The sequence below is a fragment of the Micrasema longulum genome, unplaced genomic scaffold (assembly GCF_059751315.1).
Source record: "Micrasema longulum isolate JH-2025_06_02 unplaced genomic scaffold, ASM5975131v1 h1tg000406l, whole genome shotgun sequence".
NCBI lineage: Eukaryota > Metazoa > Arthropoda > Insecta > Trichoptera > Brachycentridae > Micrasema > Micrasema longulum.
In genome coordinates, this window is record NW_028277606.1 from 193530 (window position 1) to 214155 (window position 20626).

At 31.4% G+C, this 20626-nt stretch overlaps 2 protein-coding genes and 1 long non-coding RNA gene across 3 annotated transcripts; 2 read left to right on the forward strand and 1 right to left on the reverse strand.

Moving 5' to 3' along the window:
- Positions 1 to 7875, forward strand: LOC148281801 (uncharacterized). Its single transcript, XR_015822271.1, has 8 exons — positions 1 to 191; positions 1650 to 2161; positions 3436 to 3601; positions 3684 to 3814; positions 4273 to 4781; positions 5706 to 6121; positions 6429 to 6590; positions 6712 to 7875. It is a non-coding gene; the product is annotated as an uncharacterized LOC148281801 (long non-coding RNA).
- A 2578-nt stretch (positions 7876 to 10453) lies between these two features.
- Ak6 (adenylate kinase isoenzyme 6) lies at positions 10454 to 14852 on the reverse strand. The gene is made up of 4 exons (XM_088226075.1): positions 14364 to 14852; positions 14101 to 14252; positions 10919 to 11064; positions 10454 to 10808 (listed from the first exon to the last, which is right to left on the reverse strand). Exons 1-4 carry the CDS (start codon positions 14401 to 14403, stop codon positions 10616 to 10618), a joined length of 531 nt encoding a protein of 176 aa, XP_088082201.1. The 5' UTR covers positions 14404 to 14852; the 3' UTR covers positions 10454 to 10615.
- A 1626-nt stretch (positions 14853 to 16478) lies between these two features.
- Positions 16479 to 18790, forward strand: LOC148281803 (elongation factor 1-alpha). The gene is made up of 2 exons (XM_088226081.1): positions 16479 to 16535; positions 17155 to 18790. Exon 2 carries the CDS (start codon positions 17165 to 17167, stop codon positions 18554 to 18556), a length of 1392 nt encoding a protein of 463 aa, XP_088082207.1. The 5' UTR covers positions 16479 to 16535; positions 17155 to 17164; the 3' UTR covers positions 18557 to 18790.
- The last annotated feature ends 1836 nt before the right edge of the window (positions 18791 to 20626 follow it).

Genomic DNA, 20626 nt, shown 5'->3' on the forward strand with positions numbered 1-20626 from the left:
TTACCATGGTTACACCTGTACAAGCATTGATTGTGTTGTGCAAGAAAAGTCTAATTTGATGAAATGGTGAAGTAATGTCGATTAATGTAAACCAAAAGTTAGTAAGAATTATTCACACAGTTTTCGAAACTTGATTGAGAGAAAATAAAATTTATAATGGAATTCATCAAAAGTATATCATCCCCACTGAGGTTTGTGTTAATAGCTTTATCGAGTTATATTATTATATACAGTATTAGTGATATGTGATGTTATTTTATTGTCTTTTTATCAAAACTATTGTATCATAATACATAATATCACCTCATACCAGTACTTTTGCTGATTGGGGATATTTTGTACAAATAAAATATGTAATGTAAAATACTCATTATCACTGATGTGTAATAAATAGACACGTTACTCCTATATTAGCCACATCTAAAATATATAATTTGCATTGCCCTCAATAATTTGAAAAAAGAGAGCGAATCATGATACACATTTGATATAGTTCTACATTATCTCTGATAATACAATCCATAATAGAAATTATAGATACTTATACATGTTTTTTTTTTCCTTATTTGTATAAGTTTTGCTTACTTCTTTTTCACAGATGTTAAACATTTCAAAGCATGTTAATATTTCATTTATAATTTTCTTTTCTACCCGCTTACAGCAGTGTATTAGTATGGCAATACTTTTATTTTTAAGTTTTTCTTAATTGGTTAATTGAAATTTTTTACAATATTTATATAAATCATATCATCTTTATATTCTTACTAGTTATATATAGGAATATGTATTTGAATATGCCTAATGCTATATTTTATTTCTTACTTTATATATGTATATTTTATCTATGTACCATACTTGTAAAAGCCTTCCGGGCGTTAAATAAATTAAATAAATACACATGCAAACATTCATATAAGAGATATACATATTCATTACTATAGTAACGACACTATGGCAACTGTCAAAACTTTGAAAAATTTCATTAAAAATAATAATGCATGTCTCAGCCTTACACGCTTCACGGATCTCGACATTTGTGCACCTATCATACATCGTTTTAGATGAGGGATCACATTTCGACAGCATTCAACCTACTTTCATCATCATTTTTCCAATTCCATACTTCACTCCCATACATTAGAGTTGGCACTAGAACTCCGTTGTGAACTGCTAGTTTAGCCTCCTGCGATAAACATTTGTTTGCCAAAGTAGATTTCAGTGCACCATTCACCCTGTTCCCGGCACTCACCCTCCTTTCAATATCGTTCTCGGTCTTTCCATCCCTAGTAAACATACTTCCCAGATACACAAATTCTTCTACCTGATTCAGAATATCTCCGTTAATTTAGTAGTATATTTGAAATTTTGTAGTTATTACGTATTCAGTACATAAAATGCGCTAAAAAAATGTTCTTTACACGCGCTATATCATTCAGAATATCACCCCTGTAATTATTGACAATAGGGTTTAGTAATCTTTTTTACTAACTATAAAATAATAAGAATCTTGCGTAGTTTTCTTTTTTCATTTGTAACAATTTTTAGTAAAATTTATTACTATGTTCTCCGTTTGAATCTCTATTGGGAATTGTTCAAATAACAATTTTTTACATTCATAATAAAAATACTGTTTTTCATATTTTTACTAGGAAACACAATATTTATTCTTCTCAAAAGCACCTTATGGATGCTGAAGCTCCACCTGGAATAGAAATCAGTGAAAATACTGATGATTCAGAAAATGAAAAAGCTAATATTATTAAACACGAAAAGCAGCAACATTCATGTAATTTTAAAGATACCGACAACTCCTCAGAAGGAAGCAGTTCTTGCAGTAAACCTTTTAAGAAGGCAAATTCAAATACTTCGATCGATTCATTATTAGATGTTTTAGATGAAGAAAATAATCCACTAGATATAAAATCATCGACAGTTTTTAATTCTCAAACTGTTATGAGTCATTTAGATGAAATTGAAAGTATATCTGAATCTTTGAACGAGCCATCGCAGAGGGATAAAAATGAATATAATTCAAATAATGCTTCAGAAAAAAAATCTGGTTCAAAAAAAGAATTACCTCTTAAAACTAACATGGAAGAAATAGAATTAAAGCCATTAAAAAAAGAGAAAAAAAACAATAAACCAAAATTTACTATAATAGGTAAGCAGTAAAGATATAAATGTATTTGCCTTATGCCTATTCTTATTTTTTGTAATATTTTCCATCAAAACATGTTTGACAACATAGGGTGTCATTTCAAAATTGCCAATTTTAGTATTCAGTTTAACCATTTGACTGTGGATATGAATTTATTAAACTAAAAAATTAAGCCCCTTAATAATTTACTAATAATATAATAATGCACCAGCATATCAGAAATTTTAAAATGTGTTAGTTAGAAAACAGTTAGTTACATAATATACACACCATGAAATATTTACCTAAATCACAAGTATATTCTTAAAAACATGCACATAGGTGTATAAAAATAAAATACATACATAAGCATTGTATTATTGGATAATTTTTAAAAATCTCTATAAAATGTGTCTGCTGGCACAGATGAATTAAAAAAAACTGAATAATAAGAAGTTAGTGAAATTTATTGACTGAAGTTCATTGTAATTTATAAATATTTTTTTATGGATGACAGGTTGACACTTTGATTTGCCTAAAAATATACAATACATCGCAGTAGTTCAAAAAACATGGATCACAGCAGAGAAAATTTTAACAGCCTACACATATTTCATATAAACTATTTATTGACAATTCTTGATGGAATTCCATTGTAATGATGTAATAACTTATATTTACATATAAGTTATTAATTTAAAAAATACTTGGTACACTTCCACTTATTTATTTTGACCAATTAGCACTTTCACCCTCTAACGGGCATCTTCAGACTGGACTACACATAGTTTAAGTTTTTAAAAAACAATACCAGTCTGACAATATCTTGAGGTGCGATGAAACCGGTTATTAGTCTATCAAACTAAATTAATCAAAGTGTCGACCCGTCATTCATTAAAACAAATATTTTATAAATTGGAAAAGGTGAAATTCAAACTTGATTTTTTAATAATATTTTAGGATAGATATGAAAGATCTATATGTATTTGTGATCTACAATACAAAATGTATACACTATGAGGCATTGCAATAGAAAATAAATGTATGCGTTACCTATTTAAGATATTTCTAATTTTTTAGCTTTTTTTTCAAAAGCATATCAGCATTATCTAGAATTAGTAGTTCAATCCAATTTAATAAAATGTGATAGTTAATTATGATGATTTTATATCATGCCAGATGACTTTTAGAGAAACGCAGGGGCAGTTTATTTGAAAGTTGACCAAATTTGAATTTACATACATTAGATTTATATTATAATTAATTTGAGATCAGTTTTAACTTTTTTATTTTTATAGGTGTACATATTACGAAAACTGAAATACTAAAAAATCATCCATTCCTTATTTACCCGATAGTCAAAATATATATTGTCAACTTGGAAAATGAAGAATGTCTTAATCTTGGGAAATCTTCAAATGAAAATTTTGTTTGCACTAAACCATTCGATTTTGTTAAATTTAGGTAAGAATATAAATATTAGTAAATAAAAAACATATTTGTGTAAATTAGATAGAAAACGTAATTAATAAATTTAATATTTCAGGACTATAGTGCCAGAATGGAACGAGCTTATTTTGTTTGAAGAAAAAATAATTGAGGAAGCCAATAAAGTACCAAGCATTTTAATATTATTTGAAATCACAGATCTTTTAGACAAAAAGACCAGTAAAGACGGTGGGTAGGAATTTATTTATTTTTTACATGCACAACAAATTTTTCTGGGTTGATCATTAGAGAGGATGGACGATGTAATGCGATCTGAAATGAGTGCGAACAACGCACGGAATAATTGCCCAGAAAAACTTATTGTGCATCTGAATGGCCGTGAATATTATAAAAAATATTTTATACACTAAACTCAAATAGATTAAACATTCCTGTTTTCAAATCCAATATTATATAAAAAGAGATACATACTACATTTTAAACTAGAGTGCATTTTGGCATTCTATGATAGCTGCCTATATTTTGGAGAAATTATGTGATGGAGAGAAAGAGAGATAAACAAAGTTACATAATGACATAAAATACATTTTACAGCAAAAAAATGGTTTGGCAGATTTTCCCAAATCATCATTTTGAAATACTTTTTTTAATTGAGTACATTTTAATTTGGCAAACTTACTTTATAGATCTTGGAAAGCACCAGACAATAGCTTGGGCATTTCTCAAACCCTTCGAGAGTAATAGGAAAAACCTCTTTAACAGAAAAATAAAGCTTCAACTATATGAAATATTTGATGGGAAAAACAATACTTTCCTTCCAAAATCTTATGAATCCTGGAAAGAGAACCAATGGAAAATATATCCTAGCATATTGTTTATTACATTAAAAGCTGCTCAAATGAACAAAAATCGGGATTATATTCTAAATATGAAGATCAGTATTTTTAATAGTCAGCAAAATAAAGAACTCGAGATTCTTAAGGGTAAGAGCAAACCCAATTCTTTGATCAAAGCAGAAACTTTCACAAAATATAACGAAAGAAAAAATGGAGAAGAATGTAAAATCCCCAATAGAATCATAAAATGCTTAAACAGTAGAAAGAAAGGAGCCTTCATCATAAAATTTAGCAATTGCGGAGAATATTTGGCATATTCTACAAGTGATGATGAACATTTTATTATATTTGTTTATAAGGTATGAGATATCTTTTATAAAAATACTTACTATGTTTTGACAAAATGTCCATGCTTACAATGTTTAAAAAAATGTTGAATCAGCAAATAAGTTTAAAATGTACATGATTAAATTATTTCCATACCATTTTCATTACTCATAAATTCATAATTTTGCAGTATTTGCAAATCAGTTGTTTTATTTTTAAATGATATTATATTTTTTTCAATTTTTAACAAATTGTCCTTAACCTAAATTATATTATGCATAAGCAATAATGTGCGATTTTTTTTAGAATTTGTTGTGAAACTGCAATGAAGCAAGAAATATAATAATATGTATACTTATTATGTACCTACATAGGTATAACTGACTAATCTAGAAAGATTAAATTAAATTCAGTCATTTCCAAATGAAATACTTTATGATTCCAATTCTTACAATACAGAAATGATTATTCCAATCGGGGAATAATTTAATAATATCTTTATCCCAACATACTACCCTCAGTCTATTGGAAAAAATATAATAAAAAATATCAAAATACGTATGTACATATTACTAAGCATATTGATCATTATTTAGTAATCCAATAATTCATTACGAAACATATAATTATTTCCCAGCTGCGTACATTATAAAAACATACAGCAAATACACATAGGTGTATAAATACAATAGTATAGAAAAAACAAATATCTACCTATGGGTTTAAGTGGAAATGTTTTAATGTTAGATTAAAGGCATGAAGGTTTAAATAATTTACGTTTATGAAAAACATTTCTTAATAAAATAAAAACGTATAGATTTTTCATTCTACTTTTATCACTTCAAATGTAAGTAAAACAAAAAAAAACCCATATGTTTTTATTTTATAAATAATATTCTACAAATTAAACGCCTACTCGAAAAATATTACTAAACTTATAAATATACTTATTCTAGGTGCCCCAGTTTGTACAAGAAGCCCAATTGATTCATCATAAAAACTTCGTGTATGACCTTTGCTGGAGTTTCTCAAGCAATGTTTTACTAACTGCTTCTGCTGATTTAACAGTGTGCATATGGGACCTGAATGTTAAAAAAGGAAACCTTTTGCAGCAGTTAGTACATCCTGCCTTCGTTTATTCATCCCAATTTTGTCCTATCAGTGATACTATTGTAACAGGATGTTATGACAAAATAATTCGTATTTGGTTAAAGGTTGATAATGAATACGATGTAAATCAGGAGCTTTTAGGACACGAAGGTTTCATAAATTCTATTTGTTTTGTAAATAAAAGTAATGTTTTTTATTCGGGGGACAGCACAGGACTGATTATAAAATGGAATTATAATAAACGAAATTGGTTTAAAATTTTGTAAGTACTAGGGTTGATTTTTTGTGACATGGATCTAAAAGGGCCAATGTCAGATTTCATTTTTCTTGATGAAATTTTGTAAAAGTTCGATGTCAATAAAAAAAAATACGCATGTGGTATTGTTTTTTTAAAAATTGATATTCGTTTCAAACAGTTCATTATAACACCACAAAATGGCTGCAAAATACCTATTCTGTAATATTGCGATTTATGCCATTGGCCCTTTTAGATCCAAGCTGCAGATTTGTAATATGAAACTCTTATATAAAGAAAAGAATATACATAAATGTAAAATTTTAATTTGCAGGGCAATTAAAGTAAGTGAAATAAGGAACCATGTGATTAATGATCTTGTTATGTTTCCTGATAATCAACGCATGCTAGTGGTGTTGAGGGATACCATTTCATGGGTTTTGGACTTAGCCACATCAACTTCACTACTTTGTTTGAAAGATGGATTTGAATTTATGTGAGTATAAAACATTATTGATAAACAGAAAATATTTGTATAATCTCTTAATGAATAATTATTGCGAGCTTATTAGACATATAAATATTTCATAACAGATTTACTTACTGTTTATCCTCAGATATCAATTGAGAGGCTCTGTATCTTCTTGTGGATCATCAATTTTTATTGGAAACTGTGTCTGGTCCGCATTAACAGGAAAACTAATGGCAATTTATAATCCAAATTTGTTTGATCATCACACAATCACTGCGTTTCATATTCACCCATATTATAACATAATTGCAATGGGATGCGGATTTATTCAATCTCCTATAATAGCATGTGATTTTATAGATAATTATACTGACACAAATTTAAACATGGGAATATTTACACTTCTGTCATTCAATGAAAAGAAAAGAAATATTGTACCCAGTAAAGCGAATAAAGAAATATATTTCGATAATAATCAATTAGGCGATAAGCATAAACTAGATGATAATATATTGAATCAAAAAAGATTAAAGTTTAAAAAAAGGTTTTCAAGCAGCGCAAACTTTAATAAGGGATTAATAGAAAAGCTTCATGGTTCCAAGTTATGGAATTTGATAAATAGAATGGATGATGTCCTTTTGATTGCTAGAAAAGGTCGAGAATATGCAGAAAAGAAATCGAATGCATTGAAAGTAATCAATAATGAAAATCTAATTTCTGATGGATATAAAAAAAAACGTGTAGATAAATCCGGTAGTAGTAGCGATCCAACAATATCAGTAGATTTGTCCCATTTTAATAAGATATTTCAATTACGAGCCGATGTTCATAAATCTCAGAATGAAAAATCTAAAAGCGAATGTACACACACAATTGATAGAAATGATGGAGAAAGAGTTAAAGATGATTCATCAACTTTAAGTGCCGCAGAATCATTAGAAGATGATTTACAGACATATACAATTTCAAATGTCAAGAATGTACCCAAAGATAATGAACCCTAATTTGAAATGACTTAAAATCATGCTCATTTCAATGCTGAAATAAATTGTTTTTAAAAGCAAATTAATTTAATTTTGAAATGTACTCAACATAATTAATTCGCTTCTGAATAATAAGGCCAAAATTTAGAAATTTTAAGGGACAAATCACTGATTGATATGAAACATCCTTTTTATTATTTGCAACAAAAATATGTTTGAACAAAGGTGTTATTCTTTTTTACGAACATATATGGATACTGCAATTGCATAATTGAAATAAGGATATATAATTGTAAGGTTTACAATCACAATAAAAACACTACCTTGAATATTTGTTTTTATTCATTCAGTATTTGTCAACATTGTTGATTTTATTTTATTAACTGTAGGTTTTTCGGTAAGGCAAACATGATAATACATTATGTTTTTATTTAAATATTTGTTATTTCTACAAACTTTACAAATTTCAAGTACACCATTTAATGTTTCAAATAATATGCATATTATTATAACAGTAGAAATAATTTAGGTAAGTAAATATAGGTAGGTATGTATGTAAATTTTATATTTGAAGCACTAACTTTGTGGTTATTCATGATAATAAAATAAATAAAACAACTTTAAAACAAAAATAGTGGTTAAAAACAAAGTTGTTTTATTTATTTTATTATTGGTATGTTGTATGTGTTTATAACTAATTTTTTCAGTCTACAATTTATCAAGTTTTTAAATACACACTAAGTATGCAATAGGTTAGGACATGTAGAGCGAGTGGACAGTGAAAGAATAACTAAAAATACTTATGATGTGAACGAGAAAGGCCGAGAAAGACACGACATGACCAAATCCAACATATACTAGAAGGTTGACGTGTTAAATACGCATGAAAAATGAATACAGAGGATGAGAAGTCTATAACTAAATACAGATCGGTGTGGCATTATATCCTATCTTCTTATCACTACAAGGAAACAGCGTGATGCTTCTTTGTTTTATTTATTTATTTATTTATTTCTGCACCACAACAGGCCAGCAGGCCCAATTACAGTGGTGAATTACATCACAGAACACCCAGGCTTGATAAAACTCCCATTAAATTTTTTGAGTTCTCACCAGGAATTGAACCCGGAACCTTCCGTGTGTGAGTTAAGCGTCTTGACCACTACACCACGGAGGCCGCCTATATATTAGTGTACCTATAATATAATTTGACATGTTTTTTTTTAAAAATGCTTCTTTCTTTTTTCTTTAAATGTTTTAAACTACTCTTTTATTGTAATATTTAAACCTTATAAATTGTATACATGGACAATGTCCGTTAATAAATAAATAAATAAATAAATAAATAAATAAATAAATAAATAAATAAATAAATAAACACTAATAGAATCATTTTAAACCCCACCCTAACCGTGTAAAAACATCCTCGTGTTACGGTGCTGTATAGTCCATACACATGCAAAAATGAGAGATTTTAAATTGGAAAACGAAATATTTATAGGTAATTGCTTCAATTATTTATAGTTTGAAATTAAAAGTGATAATATTTTAAACCTGAGCATGAAAAAACCATTAGCTCACGCTCGCAGCGCGAGCGAGAGGACCGGCCCTTAAGAAATCGGAGAGCTGATGGAGTTACTTCTGGCATCTGGCAGAATTTCTGGCAACTTTGCTATTCGCATGTGTGATGAATGAAATTGTCTCTCTCGCTCCCGAATACAGGTACCTGTCAGTGGCGAGCGGTATTTCTTTTTATAGGTAATCTAAAAAAAAATATCACAAATTTGTACCTAGATATAGGTACACATGAGTAATATTTTTTTTTTTTTTTATGTGGCTCTGTGAACTTAATTTCTTTGCTTCAGCTGTTGACAACAGAAGAGTATTACCTATAATCTATGAAATCAACTCAAACAGCAATTATTATTAACTTCGCGAAATATGTAGCTATATTTTACACTATTTAAATACAACACTTGTAAAAAAGTTTATTAAAAAATACCACAACGACATTCAGTAGCTATTATTTTCATTATGATTGAAATGTCAAGCTTTGTGCCAACTCCTTCTAGAAATGAATAATGCCAAAAAGGGCCACGTCGAGCACCACATGTCCTATGTCATACATGTAAACTAAATAATATTGAAGAAAAATAGGCTTTAGGAAATCATGTTCGAAATACTATTTTTCAAATAGACAACCTTCAGTAATTTGCAAACTTACTTAAGGAGGAAATAACAGCAACTGGTTTTTATGAATTTAAATACAGTATACATACAGTAATTCTGCTAGTTTCTTCATTCACTGGGAACGGACTGGAGACACTTTGTTGCTATTTTTATATTTCTTTTTGGAGGAATACATAAACGGAGACAGTAATTTATAATAAATAACAATCATTTTTTAATTTATTTCAACAGAGAGGGAAAACATTTTCGAGAAGGGAATATGGAAGTCTAGGCATTTACAAACATGGGCAGAATGGTGAATGTTACACAGTGTGTAAAGTGGCCACTTAAACCAGTCGATTTCAGGTCATAAGCCCTGTAAATGCCTAGACTTCCATATTCCCTTCTCAAAAATGTTTTCCCTCTCTGTTGAAATAAATTAAAATATGAATAACTCCCTAGGGAGGAAATCCAGCCAGGCTGCAAGCATTTGGACATACTCAAACATTGTTGAACAATCATTTTATTTATTTTCTCTATACTAACTACAGTAAAAAATGTTTGTAGACAGGCTGGATTTCCTCCATATACTAGACTTTCATATTCCCTTCTCAAAAATGTTTTCCATCTTGGTTGCAACAAATTAAAATAATTATTTATTAAAAAAATCATTTTTACCAACATTTAAATGTTTAGCGGAGGAGTACCGAAAATTTTGACAAGGTATTTATTATATTTTTAGAGATATTTAAGTTATTAGATGCAACGTGTACAAGCTACACATAACCGGGTAGGGAGGGTTAATAAGAATACCAAGAGCTGGCAAAACATGCTAAAAACTTATCCCCAGTAAGGAACATAGCGATATCAAAGAAAAATTCTATCAATAAATTCTAGTTACTGGATATTATTTTTTTTCCATTGTTTGATCCAATCAATTATGCGTTTCATATTTTCAGCCAACTGATCCTCACTGTTATTTTGTAGCTCATGAATTATTTCTGGTTTGTAAGATGATTGGGCTTCTTCTAAAATTGTTTGGAAAATTTCACATTGAATGTTGTCTTCTAATTTTTTTCCTGAATATCCCCTGTAAAAGAAAATGAAAAATCTACTTAATTTGCTGAAAATTAATGAGTTAATTTATTAAAACAATTTTTTTATTGAGTGAGTTTTACGAAGTGAACAAATTCGATTTACCTGGCAACTAATCTGTCATATAAAATGGTATTATCTGTGCGCAATACAAATACAATATCAAACCATCTCTCAGGAAAAAATTCACATCCATGATAGTCTACAATATTACCACCTTGGCTCATCATTGGTTCCAGATAATCCAATAACTAAAATTCAAAACGGATTTATAACCACAGTAAATAATTTTGATAAAGAATATCAATGAAACTTTTTTATTTAATTTTGCTATTTTATTTATTGACTTACGAGCACTTTTGCTTAAGTAAGCATACTTAAAACTGTTCAACCATTTACAACATTTTCATGTTATTTTTTTTACAAAAGCACTCGTTGGTTAATAAATAAAATAGTAAAACTAATTAAACATATTACAACAGAGATGAAGAACATTTAAGAGAATGTAATATAGAAGTCTAGGCATCTACAGGGATTATGACCTGTCATCGGCTGGTTTAAGTGGCCACTTAAACTCAAGGGAGTTGAATCCAGTCCTAGTCTACAAAAATTTGGACAAACTCAAAATATTGTTGATAAATCCATCCATAATGCGTATTTAGTACGTAAAAACGCGCTATACCGCGCTATAATTTCGTTTGGAATACCAGCCCTGGTCCATGAAGAAGTATAGTAATTGAAAATAAAAAAAAATTTCAGGCATTGCCTAGTATGTAGGTGAAATAATTCAATTAGATGAATCTCACGGGCATAAATAAAGGTTTCAAGCTCTTTAACTTCACAAACATAAACAGATGACAGAATTGAAGGAGTATAGATGTTCAAATATAGGCAGAATGGTGAATGTTACGCAGTGTGTAAAGTGGTCACTTAAACCAGCCAATGACAGATCATAAGCCCTGTAGATGCCTAGACTTCTATATTACCTTCTCTAAAATATTCTTCATCTCTGTTGTAATATGTTAATAGTAACAGCTCCCCAGGGAGTTGAATCCAGCCCTTGTTTACAAAAATTTGGACAAACTCAAATTATTTTATAAAACTAGTTTTATCAAGAAATATCTACAATGTTAATAACAAATAATAAAGTACCATGTTACATGTATAGAACAAACAATGAGGAAGTTCAGTGATACAGGAAATTGGATATGAAAAATACTTTCTAACATGCGGTAACAATTAGAGCATTTAATGGTTTGGTGAAGCTTCTCGAAAATGTATGAAAAAAATAATAAAAATTCATGACTGAAACGTCACCGCTTCTTGTAAACAATACCAATCAATTATAGCATTGTTGTATGTTGATAGATTTCCGGTTTCCGAGCAACCATTTTTTTCGACGTTTAGTGTATTTTGACAGCTATGGGGTTACACTTTTAAATGTCAGCACAACTCACCGACAACTTGTGACGCCACGGGCGGAGTAATTTTAAAATTACAAAACTTTATAGTGATAACAATTTGACACATAAAAATAAAATAAAAAATTAAAAACCACTGAACTTCCTTATTGTTTTTAGGTATATTTTATTTCAGTGATTTGTACACGGACTCGAGTTTAGTAAATTGGGTAAAAGCAGCGGTGAGCCCCGACTGTTCCAAATAAGAAAGTGGTGTGGGATGTTAAAAGAGTAAAGTTGTGGGACTGAGACAGCGATACATGGACAAAAATTGTAGGTATACGTTTTTGCCACACGTTACACATATCATTAATTATCAGGCCAATATGTTGAAGATTTGCTTTTTGGCCAGATATAACACAGAAATTAGAAAAACCAAGCAAAACAGCAAATGATTAATTATATTTTAAAAAGAACAGATATCAGCACGATTTAAATATAATGCCAGTTCGATCATCAATATTTGAATCGGGTCAGAGGTCCGAGGTTCGAGTTCCAATCTACTCCAACTTTATTTCCATTTTCTAATAGTGAGTTATTTAGGTTGAAAATGGCAAGCAAAATTGAAATATTTAGGTAAATTATAAGAACGCTAATATTTTTGATAAATAAAAAGAACAATATCTCAAAATATTGATGACGGGTTCAGTCTTGTGATGTAGCGGACTTACGGATCAGGGGTCCGAGGTTCAGAACCCCACTCTATCACAATTTGTTTCTCATTTTCTAACACATTTATTCACAACTAAAATAAAATGGCTCCGAAATTAAAATATTTTGGTAAATCGTTAAAATGCAAATATTAATTTTTTTATAAAATTCATAAAAAAAAATTCAATATTTTTGTACTTTTGTGGATTCTGCATTGATCTGACAATATTTTTAAATTCAAAGAAACACATATTTGAAAGTGTGGATAGGGTATTATCAAAACCAATATATATGTATATACACACACAAGCCTGTAGAAACTTAGCGAAACAGATAACTGGTCAGCTGTTTAACCAATTAAAATATTAATATATTATTGTGTGAGAAATTTGGAGTTAACTTTAGATTTCGAATTTGTGGATAGTGAAATTGTACATTTTGCACCACAATAATCTATACTGCTCATCTGGTGGCCATATTTTTTACCTTTTTTTTTATGTAGATAAGCAGATGTTGGTATTATCACAACAGGGTCTTTTCATGTTTTTTATTCATTTTGTTTTTAAATAAACCAAAAATTACGATGATAACGGTACGGTATTCATATTTTTTTTATGCGACGTCGGATACATCTTCTAAATAGGTTTAAAATATTCATATTTTGAATTACCCGCAAATGAGACATTTTGCGCCCTGTAGGAAAAGCGGTACATATGACGTTTTGGCGCCAAACTTGTACGCAATGTTTATTAGAAGCGCAGTCGGCAGTCATAACGCGTGACGTCAAAATGACGTGATGCCAACTGCAGGCCGTTTTGTATGTGTTCATTTTTAAACCCAGAAATTATAAATGAAAACATGTTTTGAATACATTCTTAGAATCGTAAAAACATATTTAGAATCATAAAAATCTGCTCTAAATATATATTACATTTTTAAAGTTATTCCCGATTTGTGAAAATACCCTATTGTTTGTCTGGCTCATAGCATGGTGATTAGCTACCATACATAAGTTCCCAGGTTGAATTCCTGACAACGTTAAAATGAAATATTTGTTTACAAAGGCGTCTTTACAATAATAAGTTATGCACCATTAGGTGTGACTGAAAGAATGATAATGATGATTTTCAGTTGTTTTTTTTTTACCAACAAACGAATTCTAGATTTTTTACATGCCTTTTCCTCATCTAAAATTGAAGACTGATATTGCTCATCATATTCAGTGAAACATTTGGTGTCTTTTACTATGCTGGATATATCTTGCCACAGGAGACCGGTCTTTTTGGACAATTCTCTACTCAAATGGGTCTTCCCAACTCCTGGGGTACCTGTATTGAGATAAATCAATGTATAAAACCATAGTTAAATATTGGTAATAAAAGGTAAAATATTTTCGGAAGCAGGAAATAATTATATGAAATAACAAAAACACTAATTACCAGTAATCAAAATATTAGGACCGGGCATAGTAGAACTCATTGCTCAAGTATTAAAATATTAATCTCAAGACGGGAATAAATCTGCCAGAATTCAACTAATTTTATTTAAGTCTAACATAAAATCGTAAAACGACTTGACTTTTAGAATATGTACTTGTTTTTTAATTCTGATGCGATTATTTTCTTCGTTATACAGCACGTGCTGATAATACAATATTTGACAAGCCCATGTTTTTTTTGTAATATTTTGACTTTTGACTTTGACACAACATGGCTTCAGCTTTTGGCCCACTTTGCACAAAAGTTTTTTTTTAGCGACTTTGACAGTAGGCTGTTAGAACCTTTATTTATTTACTGTTTGCGTTACAACCATACAAAATATAAACTGAAATAAAGTGAGGCAGATATATAAAATTATACCAATTTATTCCAGTGCGAACGTAGTCATTCTACTATATTTTTAGACACTGATTTAAAGTTTATATTTTCAACATAATATGGCGGTCTTCGTGTGAATCACAAAAAAATAATTGAATTTTTCTCAAGCCTGGGTGTTCTGTGGTATGCTTCACTACTGTAATTGGGCTTCCTGACCTGTTGCGATGTAAAAAGAATAATAATAATGTTACCTTTACTGTAATAATCTAATAAATTAATATAAAATTCAGCTCCGTAAAACATAAATTAAAAGTAAATGGTAAACTAATGATAAATGTTACACAGTGTGTAAAGTGGTCGCGATGAATTAAATCAGGCAATGGCAAGTCAAATGCGCATATAACTTTAAATGTTTTCAATGCTGAAAATTGATCATTCTGCCTGTATTTGTATTTCCATATTTATTCAATTTTACCTTCTGTTGGTTTTTGAGAAGTTTCCATATTTCTTTCTCGAAGAAATTTTCCATGTCTGTTGATATATCTAGAAGAATTTTTTAAGACTAAGTTGTTTGATCCCTTACCGTTTAACTTTCCCGTCACATATTTACTACTCTCCTTACAACCCCCTTCCCGCATTAGTTTTTTTACACTTTTGAACCGTATTATGAAATACAACAACAACAAACCATCACGCCGTTTCCCCGTAAGGGCAGGCAGTGAGGATATAATGCCATATCACTCTATATTTGCATACAGATCTCGCTTCTTCTACTTACTTTTCCTAATTATCGTTATTTTGGTAAATTGATAGAAATTGCTATGTGCATAATTGAATATTAATTTGAGTACCTACGAGTACAAAGGGAATTGGGTGAAGAAAAAATTGAAAGGAAGATAAAAGTTTAAGTTTTTAAAAATAACGGAACGTAAAGTAATAAAATATAAAAGTAAGTTTAATAGTGAAATGAAACTAAGTAGTAATAGCGAAATAACGAAATAAAGAATAAGCAAACTACCAATATGACGTTTTTATTTATTTATTGATTATTAGTTAATGTATTAACACAATACATTTATTTAAATCGTTTTACAAAGCAGTAATTTTTTTTTATCTGATAGTTAAAAAATAATCTTGAAATAATATATTTTCATATTTTCACCCACTTTGCTGCTAATTTAGGTACACTGAGTTTTGTTTATTGGTAGGTTTTGTATTTTTTCACTTAATGGGTTTAGGTTATGACAAAATTCTATAAACAAGAAATAAATAACATTATAAAGTTATAACAAGGTGACACATAACATCAAATTTTGTTGATACTGTCAAACTTAAAAACTTTTTGATACCCATATAATCTGTTACAAAAATGTAGTGTGGTGCATAAAATAATAAAAAAACAACAATTATTAATTAATGATTACAATAAAACGAAAAATTTTATAAATTACCATTAATGAACTTAAAAATGGCTGTCAGCTTTCCAATTACTGTCTGTATAATCCTGCGGAAAAATTGCGTAACGGTAGTAAAAAAAATGTAAAAGAGGACATCTTGAACAGGCTGTTCGATACACCTTAGATAAAAAGTAGTGTGTACTATTAACCCCGCTATTTATTATTAAGTAGGGTATTGTTTTAAAAAAAAAGTAAACGCAGCCAAAGCGTTGCGTACACTTTTTCTAGAAAGCGGATATGGTTGCACGAGATCATCCTTCGTGACTAACTATTTCTCGGCCATTCTCTTTGGGGCTTTTGCCGTGTGTGGATTCTTTAATTGTGCCGGTGCTCACAGGTAACGGCTTTGCATGCAATGGCTGTTGAATTTATGTATTAGTTGATAAAAGTTCTTATTAATCGACAGCTACCCTTTAATGTTTTTAACTTTGATATGTAACGAGTATTCGTAATCCAAAAGTAGTGGTTTAACTAGTTACAAACGCCAGTGTTAACCAATTAATTCGTGCAATATGTGATTTTTTACCGTCCAGGAAATATATTCTTAGAATTTTGGGTGCTACAATTAAAATGTTTTTGTTCTCAATGAAATTTTAGTGTGTAATCGCAGTTTTGGACATAATTTTATAGCGTTTTTCCGGACATGTGCTTACGCGTCACCGGTGTCTACGAAACACGTGGTGATAACTTTTAACGTGTCAAATGGTGCAACGATTCATCTAAAGTTGTAACGAGGTTGATTATAAACGTAGAAATTAAACGTTATGTGCGCCGATTCGGTTACATATTCTCTCAGCTCGCATTTTAATGTTTAGCTTATACTATTTTTAATAATTTTCGACATGGTCGTCCGCCATATTGTTCTGGCTTCGCACGACTTTGTAGTTGTAATGTCACCTATATTTGCTAAACTTTTTAAAAACTTGTTTCTAATTAGAGTGGTTTTTTATTTCCAGATTTATTACCATGGGCAAGGAAAAGATTCATATCAACATCGTCGTTATCGGACATGTCGACTCCGGCAAGTCCACTACCACCGGTCACTTGATCTACAAATGTGGAGGTATCGACAAGCGCACAATTGAAAAGTTCGAGAAGGAGGCCCAGGAAATGGGCAAAGGTTCCTTCAAATACGCCTGGGTTTTGGATAAATTGAAGGCGGAGCGTGAGCGCGGTATCACCATTGATATCGCTCTTTGGAAGTTCGAGACAGCAAGGTACTACGTCACAATCATCGACGCCCCCGGACACAGAGATTTCATCAAGAACATGATCACCGGAACCTCTCAAGCCGATTGCGCTGTGCTGATTGTCGCCGCCGGTACTGGCGAGTTCGAAGCCGGTATCTCCAAGAACGGACAAACCCGCGAGCATGCCCTTCTGGCCTTCACCCTCGGAGTCAAGCAACTTATCGTCGGTGTCAACAAGATGGACTCCACTGAGCCACCGTTCAGCGAATCTAGGTTCGAGGAAATCAAGAAGGAAGTGTCTTCCTACATCAAGAAGATCGGTTACAACCCTGCCGCTGTTCCCTTCGTCCCCATCTCCGGGTGGCACGGAGACAACATGCTGGAGCCATCTTCCAAGATGCCCTGGTTCAAGGGATGGGCTGTTGACCGCAAGGAAGGAAAGGCTGAAGGCAAGTGCCTCATCGAGGCTCTGGATGCTATCCTCCCCCCTGCCCGCCCTACCGACAAAGCCCTACGACTTCCTCTCCAGGATGTCTACAAAATTGGTGGTATCGGAACGGTACCCGTGGGCCGAGTTGAGACTGGAATCCTCAAGCCTGGTACCATTGTAGTGTTCGCTCCTGCCAACATCACTACTGAAGTTAAGTCTGTGGAGATGCACCACGAGGCTCTGCAAGAGGCTGTGCCCGGAGACAACGTGGGCTTCAACATCAAGAACGTTTCAGTTAAGGAATTGCGTCGTGGCTACGTAGCTGGAGACTCCAAACTCAACCCACCCAAGGGAGCTGCCGATTTCACCGCTCAGGTCATCGTGCTCAACCACCCTGGACAGATCTCCAACGGATACACTCCCGTACTGGATTGTCACACTGCTCACATTGCTTGCAAATTCTCCGAGATTAAAGAAAAGGTTGACCGCCGTACAGGAAAGTCCACTGAAGATAATCCCAAAGCCATCAAGTCCGGAGATGCCGCTATCGTCATCCTGGTACCCACCAAGCCCATGTGCGTCGAGTCCTTCCAGGAGTTCCCTCCCCTCGGTAGGTTTGCCGTACGTGACATGAGACAGACTGTGGCCGTAGGAGTAATCAAGTCCGTGAACTTCAAGGATCCCAGCTCCGGGAAGGTGACCAAGGCAGCCGAGAAGGCTACGAAGGTCAAGAAGTAGCTAGGCCTGTTATCAGCTGTGCTACCATTTAAAATGCTTCTTAAACACTTTTCACACCGGAAAGTGTTCCGCAGGAAAAAGGCTTTACTCATTCCTTACTATATTTTTCTACTTCAAATATTATTTTATTTTATGTAAGGCTTATATACATACGGAATTTGAGATATTTTTGTAACTACAATTTCTGAAGTGTAAATTTCATAGTAATAAACGAGTAGCCAAGATTTATCCAAATATGAATCTTTTTATTTATTTTCCATATTCTTATTATGCATAGATATTATTAATTAAAAACTTTGAAAAATACAAACATTTAGTGGTTTTGCATTTAAACTGTTAAATTGTATCCCGACGTTTAAATGATTCGTTTCAACCCTTGTATGCCATCAGTTTGCGTATTGAGAAATAATCATTTCCTTATGATAATATGCGGTTTAGTCTTTGTTACAGTCTGCCTGTAGTCTCCTTTTCAATTCTTGTTGAGGTTGACATATAAAAATTTATTTGAAAAGTGTTTTACTGCAATATTTCATTGATCCTGCTGCTTGAAATGATCATCTTGCCTTTATATAACGAATTTTAGTGCCTTATCACTATTATGTAGATTCTGAACTGTAAAAAAGGTGAGTTGTCAACTCGAGAAATCAGTCTACTTGATTGTTTTTCTTTATTAATAGATGAGTTGTCAGTTATGTCTACGCTTGCCCTGATTATATTAGTTTTTCAGAACATGCTCCGATTATTATGTTATCTTATTAAATAAATTATGCTGACTTAGCAAATTCTAACTATTATTTATCATACTTCACTTTAGGAATGGTATGGCAAAGCTTCATCTCAACACAAGTACTGAATTAAATATATACCTATATCACCATTATTTTTACATCAATTATAACTATTTATTTCTACGAGCCCATTATTTTTAATTTTAGCTTGTAGTAATATTTTTCTCTGGTGAGGTATGTATAATATAGTTAAAAATAACAAGTATTATGTACTTGTAAAAGTTTAAAATAAATATGGGCATCTGCAGATCAGCTAATCTTAAGTGTCAATGTAGGTAAATTCTGAAGATGCCCATTAGAGGGTGAAGGCGCTGATCGGTCAAATAAATAAGTGGAAGTATACAAAGTATTTTTAAATTAATATAAGTTATTACATCATTATTAAAATGTGGTTTAACTTGGGTTTGTGACATATAGTATTTATTTTTAAGATGGCTGGAAGAGTCACGTATTTTCTAAATATATATTTTTTTAAATACAGTTTTAATAGTTAAAATAGGCTCAATATATGCCTATGTTTTAGAGTTCATTGGCCGTTAACTATTTCAAAACATACTTTAATGAAAAAAACTTGTGAAAAGAATCGGGTTGTGGTCCTTTGGCTAGTGTCGCCGCTCAAAGGTTTAAGTTATTTACAACTCATTAAAAACGGCACGTATCTTATGAAAATTATGCACAGCTTGTATCTTAAGGGCATGCTAACCACTTGGTCTCAAAATAAATTAAAGACTACCGAATGTTAAAATTTTGAAATTACACCGCCTGTAACTGAACCAGCCTGATGTCGGTCATGACAAAACTTGGTCACTGGTAAAAATTATAATTGAAGTGGAATAAACCTCTATGTACATATTATCATCATTATTCCCTTTCTGCACTTAATGGTTCATAGGGCACTGCATTAGTACACCAATCGCAGTCTAGATCATTTTTGTTAAATGAAGATAAGATGATCAGTCTTACGCTTCAGGTACCAGTCCAGAAATGGAAAATCAACAGTAGACGCGATAGAGAAGGTCATTTCCTTGGCTAGAAAGGCAAAAAGGGGAAGACTGCTAAATGCCTTAGTTTTAGTCGATGTTAAAAATGCTTTTAATATTGCATCTTGGCCTATTACTATAGAAAAGCTAAAGAAAAAGGAGATGAGCAACTATCTGGTAAATGTTCTAATAATGGACAGAAGAGTGTGGATTAAAAGAGGTATTGGAATGAACACATATGGAGGTGTCCCACAGGGGTCGGTCTTGGGTCTGACCCTGTGGAACATTTAGTATGACAACGT